Raw genomic sequence first — 11,065 nt, 5'->3', positions numbered from 1 at the left:
CCGGAGCCTCCACCCCGGGGCCTAAACTCGAGTCCAAAAGATGGGGCCTCGATGTGTGGTTTCTGGGCCGAGGGACCCTGTGGGTCGCTTTCCCCTCTCCAGAGTGAGCTAACGCAGGATAACGCTGCACTGCTCCGAGCAACTTCCCCGCCCCATGCCGCGTCTGGAAGGCGTGGCCGAGAAGCGAGATCTCCGCGCACGCGCGGCGCAGGCGCGCTTGGATCCGGCGCTGTTGCCCTCGGGTGACGGCGGAGTTTCCCTCTTGAATTCTAGGTAGCCACGCGAAGCGCACGCCGGGCCGGAGGCCTACCCCGGAGGCATCTGGCCCGGGACTCCGCGGATTCTGGAGGCCGAAGCCCACGTGCACGCAAGACCTCTGCGGCTTCTGGGCCGCCCAGTCCCGGGACGGGCTCGCTCACTCAGAGCTTCCGCGCCTCTCCTCGGGTTCCTCTGCTGGATTGTAGCCCCGGCTGGGCACCAGGAGTACAAAGGAAAATCCCACGCCGATCCTTCTGTTCTCCACCGTCTCCAGGGAGACACGGACAACAGAACAGTTCCGTGTGCTAAATAGTAAAGCACTAAGGTACTCGATCCAGGGGCGGCGTGCAGTGGGGAGGTGAGCTTTGGGTCGGCCGTCGCCCCTCGTCTATGGCGGGATCAAGAAACCGGGAGTCACCCTGATACTTTCTTCAACTTTACTCCCAGCGGGTCACTACTGCTTCGGGATTCTACCTCCTTTTCCGACTAACATGTGTTTCTCTGCAGTCCTCTCTGCGGCGCCTGTAGAGCAGGCCACAGCCATTTCTAACCTGGACAACTCCAGGAGCGTCTGTGTTGCTCAAGGACCCTTGCTTTGCCCAGATCCACAAAGATCTATAACGATCCTTCTAATCACGACCCCTCTGTTTTAGACGTTAAAGTCGCTTCCCACTGGAAGGTTTGCAGAGGTCTTCACCATCTGGTCCTTACCCACCTTTCCTAGTTTCTCACCGTTTACTCTAGCATCTCTGCCCCAGCCACATTAACTTACTTGAACTTACTTTTTTTTTTTTTTTGAGACATAGCAGTCGCCCAGGCTGGAGTGTAGTGGCGCTATCCCGCCTCACTGCAACCTCCGCCTGCCAGGTTCAAGTGATTCTCCTGCCTAAGCCTCCAGAGTAGCTGGGATTACAGGCGCCTCACCACACCAAGCTAATTTTTTGTATTTTTAGTAGAGACAGGGTTTCACCATGTTGGCCACACACTGGGGAATTGTATAGGAATGCTGCAAGAAGCAAATAATCCATGGAGAGAGTGCTTTATACAGTGAGATACTGCACAGACACACTTGCCTTCAGCATCAGCCACCAGCCTCGTAAGTGGAAATATAAATGGAAAGGACATAACTTACTTTAGTTTTGCCAAGTGGGGTCCCTGTGGTTCTAGCTGAGCCCCAGGAAGGTAGAAAGGAAAACTGAGGGCAGAGAAAGGAATGCGTAGTTGCCTCTGGGAGATAAACAGGATTATGCCTTCTGCACTAGTAGTTTATAACATTTTCCCATTAGGCATCCCTATTCTCATTTTTCCTCAATGGATTAATATTTTAAAATTTCATTACATTTCCCTAGTCTTCATGAAAATACCAGCCAGAGAAGTCAGCTTGGGGGCCCCGATAAGGAGGCATAGCAGGGCACAGTGGCTCACACCTGTAATCCCAGGACGTTGGGAGGCTGAGGTGGGTGGATCGCCTGAGATCAGGAGTTCAAAGCCAGCCTGGCCAACATGGTGAAACCCTGTCTCTACTAAAAATACAAAAATTAGCCAGGCCTGGTGTGGCAGGCTTCTGTAATCACAGCTACTGGGGAGGCTAAGGTAAGATAGTTGCTTGAAATTGGGAGGCAGAGGTTGCAGTGAGCTGATATCGTGTCATTATACTCTAGCCTGGGCAAGAGGGAAATTGTCTCAAAAACGAAACCAAAAAAAAAAAAAGGGAGAATGTATGCCTGCATATGTATCAAGTGCTACAGGAAGGATATTCAAGAAATTTAGGGCTCTTGGTGGGGGGAGACTTAGAAAAGTGGACACGACAGTATTATTTGAAGTTTTCATCATGAGATGACTGTTCCAGTTCTTTAAAATATCACACCTCCAAACTCCTTGCAGATTGTAAGCTCTCTGCAGGGGGATGGTGGGGCTTGTTTCCTGTGAGCCCCAGGACCTAGAACACCACTTGCACACTGGAGGTGCTCAGATAATTATTTTTTTTTTTTTTTTTTTTTTTAAACAGTCACTCATGTCACCCAGGCTGGAGTGCAATGGCGCGATCTCGGCTTTTTTTTTTAAACAGAGTGATGATTTGCGGGGCTGTAGTGTGGTAGCATGATCACACTTACTGCAGCCTTGACCTCCTGGGCTCAAGTGATCCTCCCACCTCAGCCTCCCAAGCAGCTAGGACTACAGATATGCCCCACACTTAGCTAATTTATATATTTTTTGTAGAGGATTTCTCCATATTGCCCAGGGTGGTCTCGAACTCTTGGGCGCAACTGATCTGCCCACCACAGCCTCTCAGAATGCTGGGACTAAAGGCATGATCTGGCCTAGAATATTTGTTGAATGAATGGATGGAAGCCCACCTAGACAGCAATTTGGAAAACAGTAACAAGTTATAAGATTAATACCATAACAGTCACTAAAAGGTTAATTATGAACAAGTAGAAACAGAATATTTTTAATAAATGAAATGAATAGATGGAATTGCCCTATGATTCTAATAATAAAACATTCACATATTGCTTGTATAGGAATAAAGACAAGTCATTTGAAAAAAAAAATTGGGAAATTAAACATTGGTCACCCATAGTACTGAATTTTCTTTTTAAGGCAGGGTTCCACCATGTTGGTCAGGCTGATCTTGAACCCCTGACCTTGTGATCTGACTGCCTCCACCTCCCAAGTACTGGGATTACAGGCGTGAGCCACTGTGACTGGGCAGTCCTGAGTTTTTTAAAGGGATGCAGTAAAGCATTCAAAATGGGGTAAGAAAAGTGGGGAAAAATAAAATTACTTAATCTTTAAAAAGAGGATAAGTGTATACTCACCTAATTGGACTTACATAATCAGGCTTGCTCTAGCTTATCAAGAAGCAGAGTACAGGCTGGGCGTGGTGGCTCACACCTGTGATCCCAGCACTTAGGGAGGCCAAGGCGGGTGGATCACCTGAGGTCAGGAGTTTGAGACCATCCTGGCCAACATGGTGAAACCCCATCTCTACTAAAAGTACAAAAATTAGCTGGGCGTGGTGGCAGGTGCCTGTAAGCCTAGCTACTCGAGAGGCTGAGGCAGGAGAATCACTTGAACCCAGGAGGTTTAGGTTGCAGTGAGCCGAGATTGCGCCATTGCATTCCAGCCTGGGCAACAAGAGCGAAATTCTGTCTCAGAGTACAACCAAAATATTCTTAAGTCATGTAATTGTAGTTAAGATGAATTTTTTCCGTTGTCATTTTATTTCTTGGGAGGATTTTCCAAATGGCTGCAGCTCCCCAGGCACCGGCGCGGGGATCTGTGCGTAAGACAAGACCTTTGGTTGTGAAGACGTCGTTGAACAACCCATACACCGTCTGCTGGAGCGCTCTGGGGAGCGAGGATATGCACTTCATCCTGCAGACGCTGGAGAACAGGTTTAAAGCTATTGGACTTCAGAAGATTGAAGACAGGAAGAAAAAGAACAAAACACCTTTTCCGAAAAAAGAAAGCAAACAGAAATGCAGCCTCGCTGTTGATATCAGCGAGGATCTGAAGGAGAAGAAAACAGATGCTAAGCAGCAGGTGTCTGGGTGGACGCCCGCACACGTCAGGAAGCAGCTTGCCATTGGCGTTAACGAAGTTACCAGAGCCCTGGAGAGGAGTGAGCTGCTGTTAGTTCTGGTGTGTAAATCTGTCAAGCCTGCCATTATCACCTCACACTTGATTCAGTTAAGCCTCAGCAGAACTGTCCCTGCCTGCCAGGTCCCCCGGCTCAGCGAGAGAATCGCCCCTGTCATAGGCTTAAAATGTGTTCTAGCCTTGGGGTTCAAAAAGAACACCAGTGACTTTGTGGATGAAGTAAGAGCCATCATCCCCAGAGTACCCAGTTTAAGTGTGCCGTGGCTTCAAGACAGAACTGAAGATGCTGGGGAAAATTTAGAGACTGAACCTGTGGAGAGCCAAGACAAAGAGCTTTTGGACACTTCATTTGAAGATCTGTCAAAACCTAAGAGAAAGCTTGCTGAAGGTCAGCAGGCTTCTGTAACATTACAACCTCTTAAAATAAAGAAACTGATTCCAAACCCTAATAAGATAAGGAAACCACCCAAAAGTAAAAAAGCTACTTCAAAATAATCGTGCATAAACTTGTCATGTCATATAGTTTGTAAAAGGACACCTATAAAGAAGCCTTGAAATTAATAAATTGAGTTATATTTACATATATTCATAGGGTCCTGTTTGGTAATATTCAAATGTGTAACTATGGCACAGATATGCTGAAGACTGAAAACACTATTAAGTGTAGAAAATATTCAAAAATAGGAATATCCAAACAGAAGTTTATTGAAACTAGTGTCCGTGTGTGTATAAACTGATTTTTTCAAAGGCTGGTAAAGTGCCTGTGAGCAGGAATATCTGTGCCTACAACACTCAGCATTTTCCTATCAAACCTGGAAAATGTGCAATAGTAAATGTTCTGGTCAGTCAGGCAGATAGAACCGGAATGGGGAAGCATTATCACTTAAAGCAAAGATCCCAAATGCCAAGCAATCCCATCTTCAGAAGCAATACGTCATTTTTTACTTCATGTTAACTTGACTTTTAGGTAGGAATAGACACAGGCTAGGGAGAAAGTCTTAATATTTAGAAGAAAAGGCTGGGTACGGTGGCTCACTCCTGTAATTCCAGCACTTTGGGAGGCCGAGGTGGGAGAATCACCTGAGGTTGTGAGTGAGACCAGACTGACCAACCGCATCTCTGCTAACAATAAAAAATTACCTGGGCATGGTAATGTGTGCCTGTGATCCCAGCTACTCGAGAGTCTGAGGCAGGAGAACTGCTTGAACCCAGGAGGCAGAGATTGTGGTGAGCCGAGATCTCGCCACTGCACTCCAGCCTGGACAACAAGAGCAAAAATCAAAAAAAAAAAAAAAAAAAAAAAAAAATACCAAAAACATAGAAAAAGCCAGATAAGGTATCTTGACTGGGTACAGTTCACCTGCATTACGTGATTCACTTACCTCTTTGGAAATCTAACATGTATAAAAGGTATTCTGGTAATTGGATGAAATGTGACCATAAGATTAAAAACACTGAGGAGCTTGGGCTCTCAGAGGTGGGTCTGTGGCAAGAGTCCTTTAGGTTAGGAAACGGAGCATAACCAATGCTCTCTGTTGAGTGCCTGCTGTTGACGGTGTGTTTGGAAAAGTTAGTTTCTGTCATTTAGAAGGGAGGTGTTACTAAAGATTTTTCCAGCTGAAAGAAAGTCTGGCTGACTCATGGATTATACCACTTCTTCATTTAAATTTTACTTAGTGCCACCTTGGCCAAAAGGAAAAAGAAAAAGGATACCTTATTGAATAGAACATTTTCATTACAAAGTATAATGCAATGAAGTATTTTAATCTACAAGACAGTATATATTGCATTTAAATATTGTTTTAAATAGCTACTTTGTAAGCAAGCAGTTTCTCTAAAATGTTAGTAATCTGCTTCAATTGTAGAGGCAAATGTAGTTATTACTCTATTTTAAAGTGATTAACAATTTGACAACAAGTTATGTAAATGTCTCTTTAAAGGAACAGTGTAACTATCACCATGAGGTAAGCTCATGACAAAATTTCCAATTGGCAATTTTGCAATTATTTGATTTTTGAGATGGTGTCTCACTGTGTTGCCCAGGCTGGAGTGCAGTAGTGCGATCCTGATTCACCGCAGCTTCCACCTCCTGAGTTCAAACGATTCTCCTGCCTCAGCCTCCCAAGTAGCTGGGATTACAGGCCTGTGCTACCACGCTCAGCTAATTTTTGTATTTTTAGTAGAGATGGGGCTTCACCATGTTGGCCAGGCTGGTCTCAATCTCCCGACCTCAAGTGATCTGCTCCCCTTGTCCTCCCAAAGTGCAAGGATTACAGACGTGAGCCTCTGTGCCTGGCCGATTCTGCAATTACTTGAAAACCTACTTTGCAGAAGACTTTGAGCCAGGAAAATGAGTGGGACGTAAATTCTTAAACCAGACCCTTGACTCCAGGTTAGTCAAAATCTCCTTAACTTAATGTTGGTGTCTCAAAGCATCTTCCAGTGAACGAGTACTGTTTTGTTTCTTGAAGCCTTTTTCCTGTTAGGAAATAATGCTAATGTAATTAGGGTGGAACCATCTGAAATGCCAAGTCTTTCATTGTTTCCAAGAAAGGTCCTGATTATGCACTACTGTGGGGCCCACATCGCCCTCTGGTGGTAGTCTCAGGGATGCCACAGCTGTGGATTGGTGTTTAAAATAATGGCAAGCCAAAGGAGAGTTGAACTCCTTTGTAGAGACCATGGTCAACAAAATTTCTGTAAAAGTCCAGAGAGTAAATATCTTAGGCTTTGCAGGCCACACAGTCGGTCACAACCACTCAACTCAGCTTTGTAGTGTGAGGCAGCCACAGGCAATACGTAAATGAAAGTGTGGCTGTGGCCCGGCATGGTGGCTCACATCTGTAATCCCAGTACTTTGGGAGGCCAAGGCAGTAGGATTACTTGAGGCCAGGAGTTAAAGACCAGCCCGGGCAACATAGCAAGACCTTGTCTCTATAAAAAATGAAAAACTCAGCTAGGCGTGGTGCCATCCATCTGTAGTCCCATCTACTCAGGAGGCTGAGGCAGGAGGATCATTTTAACCCAGGAGGTGGGGCTACAGTGAGCTATGACTGTGCCACTGTACTCTAGCCTGGGCAACAGAGCCAGATCCTGTCTTAAAAAAAAGTGTGGTCGTGTTCCCATAAAACCTTATTGAGGGACACTGGAATTTGAATTTTGTATTATTTGCATATGTCATTAAATGATGTCATTTTTTGGCTTTTTTTCCTCAACTATTAAAAAAAAAACCCCACTCTTAGCCTATAGGCTGTACAGAAACAAGCCATGGGCTGGATTGAGCCCACAGGCCATAGTTTGGTGGCCCCTTCCTGGTATAAGATATGATTGGTGTGTCACTGGACTCATAACTTGAAGGAAATACCATCATGTTGTCTAAAACAATTAACTTTTTCTGCACTGAACATCCTAGGCGCTGGTACAGTAAAGGCAGGAAATAGCATCTACTCTATGGTATCTGAGTCGAGGCCCGGCTATGTGGCTTTGGTTAGCATCTTATTTTTCCCTTGGATTACTGGCAATATAAACACACATCTGTACACCATGACAATTTGTTTTTCAAATTCTAGATAAAAACACCATAACAAAATTATGAACACTTATTTACAAATAAGACATTTTCCATGAGCGTGACTCATGACAGTTTTCATGAGAAAGTCAGCGTAGAGGAATATGTGCAATCTTGCATAAGTAATAAAAACATTCAAACGATCCATGTCCTGATAGCACAAATAAGTTCCACCAGGCATCTCTTTTGACTTTACAGCTTTTATTTCCTTTTCCTCATATATCCTTGATGTTGCAGAGAAGAAACTGATCTTTGCAGAAGAGCAGACAAGTCTCATTAGTTGCGGGCGCAGGCTCTTTCAGAGAGCATACTTAGTGAGCGCTTGCACAAAACTTTGCTTTTGAAGCAATCCACTGACCTGGTGAAGATCAAAGTCCAAACCTGTGTGTTTATTGATCTGGCAACTTCGCTTATGGAGAAATACATGTACTAGTCACCAGGATATTTTAATATTGCTCCACACTTAAATACCCAACACTTGTCGCTGAGCTACGGAAGTGTTGATTCCATAAATGTTCCCGGTGAAACCATGTAAGGTAATACCAGTAAAAAAATTTCCAGATGGGTCTTTTGTTCTGTTACATGGACAAATATATCATCACTTAAGAAACAGAAATGCAGCAGTTTGTCTCCAAACAATAGCAAAGATTTTCTTACATGATTCTGTAACTTCTATTTAGTTCATAGAAAAACAGTCCCTTTTCTAGAGAGTGGAAAAATACCTCTCTTCAAGAGACAGCCAAAAGTTTGAAAATTACAAGAATGTGTTCTTTGTAGCCTTTCATCCCTCCCACAAATGGGTCAATAGTGAAAAAAGGATGAAGTTTAACATTCTAGCTAGAAGTGTGGACAAGTGTCAGGTGGACATTTGTCCTCTTTTCTGCTTAGCGACTACTTCAATTTCACTTGAGTTGTGCTTTTATTCTTCTTTGGAATGACAGTTCCAGGCATCATTAAATATTAACAAACGATGATATCAGAGTTCTAGAAATAAAAATATCCATCTATTGTAGTACTAGTCCAACCTGAAGAGAGGGAAGAAATGGAATAGTAAGAAAAATTAGATTGCAATGTAGTACGATAGATATGTCTTTCTAAAAGCTGTCTTAAGGCGGGGCATGGTGGCTCACGCCTGTAATCCCAGTCCTGTGGGAGGCCAAGGTAGGTGGATCATCTGAGGTCAGGAGTTTGAGACCAGCCTGGTCAACATGGTCAAACCCCATCTCTACTAAAAATTAAAAAAAAAAAATTAGCCAGGCATGGTGGCAGGTGCTGGCAATCCAAGCTACCCGAGAGGCTGAGGCAGAAGACTCCCTTAAACCCGGGACGTGGACGTTTCAGTGAGCCAAGATCATGCCACTGCACTCCAGCCTGCATGGTAAAAAATTTAATGGTAAAAAATTAAATTTCTTTAAAATGTCAGACAATAATGGTATACAAAATGGGATATAGAAGAAGCACTTTTATTTCTCAGGGTTTTTACCTTAAATAACCCATTACTGGTCATATTTGGGAAGTATTGAAAACAAGCAGGCAATCTGAGGATAATGTTGACTTGGGAATCCAAAGGCGCAAGACAGAGCAAGATTCCATCTCAAAATAAATAAAATAAAATAAAAGCTATCTTAAGCCTAAGTGAAGCAAGTATGAAATTGTCTAGATACATTTGTTGAGATTACAAGGGCTATATCCACTTCACTTACCTTTTCAGAATCTGTACCTGGACATCTCCAGTTGTACAGGTAATACTGCAAATTGCCATCTCCTATACCAAACTTGAGTTTTTCCAAGAATGTCTTATTTTCCATCAAATCCAGTGCATTGAATACATCAAATCCTTTCTGCCAATGTAAAAAGGATTCATAATTTAAAACAAAAAACTAGTGTTTTCTATATTACATATCTCAGTGTAACAATTCTTCTACTAATAGCTTGACTATGCATTTATAATAGAATTTAATGTCTGTGAAGTATAGCACAGGTTAAGAATTCAGGGCCGGGTGCTGTGGCCCATGCCTGGAATCCCAGCACTTTGGCAGGCCGAGGCAGGTGGATCACTTGAGGTTAGGAGTTCAAGACCAGCCTGGCCAACATGGCAAAACCCCATCACTACTAAAAATACAAAAATTAGCCAGGTATGGTGGCACATGCCTGTAGTCCCAAATACTCAGGAGGCTGAGGCAGGAGAATTGCTCGAACGTGGGAGGTGGAATTGTAGTAAGCCGAGATGGCGCCACTGCATTCCAGCCTGGGAGATAGACCGAGACTGTCTTTTTTTTTTTTGAGACAGAGTCTTCCTCTGTCACCAGGCTGGAGTGCTGAGGCACAATCTTGGCTCACTGCACCCTCCGCCCCCTGGGTACAAGTGATCCTCTTACCTCAGCCTCCCAAGTAGCTGGGACTACAGGCATGCACCACTATGCCTGGCTAATTTTTATATTTTTAGAAGAGATGGGGTTTCACCATGTTGGCCAGGACGGTCTCGATCTCCTGTCCTCATGATCTGCCCGACTCGGCCTCCCAAAGTGCTGGGATTACAGGCGTAAGTCACTGTGCCTGACCCAGACTGTGTCTTAAAAAAAAAAAAAAAGAAAAAAACAATTCAGTTTAAAATTGTCTTATGAAGCTGGCAGTATTGCTGGATGCGGGGGCTCATGCCTGTCATCCCAGCACTTTGGAAGGACAAGGTGGGAGGACTATTAGAGCCCAGGAATTTGAGACCAGCCTGGGCATTGGCTGTAGGTGTAGGTGTAGGTATAGGACACTGTCTCGACAAAAATAAAAAGATTGGCTGGGCATGATGGTGTACACCTGTGGGCCCAGTTATGCAGGAGGCTGGGGCAGGATTATGTAAGCCCAGGAGGCGGAGGCTGCAGTGAGCTGTGACTGTGCTAGTGCACTTAAGCCTGAGCGACAGAGTGACAGCCTGTATCAAAAGGCTGATGTAGTCAGCGAGATTAACTCAGACATGCGGAATCCCAGAAATTAAAAATGTAGTATGACAGCTCCCACTGGCAGAAAATGACTTATTACGATTTCAGAAATTATTTTGTTCCTGTTTTATTTATTTTTAATTTTTTTTGACATGGAGTCTCACTCTGTCACCCAAGCTAGAGTGCAGTGGCATGATCTCAGCTCACTGCAATGTCCACCTCCCGTGTTTAAGTGATTCTCCTGCCTTAGCCTTCCTAGTAGCTGGGATTACAGGTGTGCGCCACCATGACAAGCTAATTTTTTTTGTATTTTTAATAAAGACGGTTTCACCATGTTGGTCAGGCTGGTCTCAAACTCCTGACCTCAAGTGATCCACCCGCCTTGGCCTTCCAAAGTGCTGGGATTACAGGCATGAGCCACGACGCCCAGCTTTGTTCCTGTGTTAGAAGGGAACAGTTGTCAAGATGGTTTCATCTCCAGGATTGTTAATTGTCAGACTTTCAAGTCCTAACTTGGCTGAAGCTGTTGCCCAGGATGGAAGTTGTAAAGACTCTGATACTATGTTTGTCTTGGGCTGATAATGGGAAATACATTTAAGTAAAATTTTAATGGTAAAAAATTAAATTTCTTTAAAATGTCAGACAATAATGGTATACAAAATGGGATATAGAAGAAGCACTTTTATTTCTCAGGGTTTTT

At 44.1% G+C, this 11,065-nt stretch overlaps 2 protein-coding genes across 3 annotated transcripts in view; one reads left to right on the top strand and one right to left on the bottom strand.

Moving 5' to 3' along the window:
- On the top strand, positions 1-4,447 carry RPP38 (ribonuclease P/MRP subunit p38). 2 transcript variants are annotated; one of them, XM_037739010.1, is made up of 2 exons: positions 1-616; positions 3,498-4,447. In XM_037739010.1, the coding sequence occupies exon 2, from the start codon at positions 3,508-3,510 to the stop codon at positions 4,357-4,359; it is 852 nt and encodes a 283-aa protein (XP_037594938.1). In that variant the 5' UTR covers positions 1-616; positions 3,498-3,507; the 3' UTR covers positions 4,360-4,447. The 2 variants fall into 2 exon arrangements, with proteins under 2 accessions (XP_037594938.1, XP_017385285.1); XM_017529796.2 differs by having other exon boundaries at positions 2-583.
- A 2,954-nt stretch (positions 4,448-7,401) lies between these two features.
- Positions 7,402-11,065, bottom strand: part of NMT2 (N-myristoyltransferase 2) — a 61,497-nt gene continuing 57,833 nt past the window's right edge. Inside the window, 2 exon segments of the mRNA XM_017529801.2 lie at positions 7,402-8,457; positions 9,136-9,273. Of these exon segments, the coding sequence (XP_017385290.1) occupies positions 8,437-8,457; positions 9,136-9,273 (159 nt within the window). The 3' untranslated portion in view covers positions 7,402-8,436.

The sequence above is a fragment of the Cebus imitator genome, unplaced genomic scaffold (genome assembly GCF_001604975.1).
Source record: "Cebus imitator isolate Cc_AM_T3 unplaced genomic scaffold, Cebus_imitator-1.0 Scaffold61, whole genome shotgun sequence".
Taxonomy (NCBI): domain Eukaryota; kingdom Metazoa; phylum Chordata; class Mammalia; order Primates; family Cebidae; genus Cebus; species Cebus imitator.
Note: the sequence above shows the minus strand (reverse complement) of the source record. Positions and strands in the feature narration are given on the sequence as shown.

Excerpts from the sequence above, each read along its gene's own strand:
- RPP38 (XM_037739010.1), top strand. The coding sequence starts at position 3,508 with ATGGCTGCAGCTCCCCAGGCACCGGCGCGGGGATCTGTGCGTAAGACA.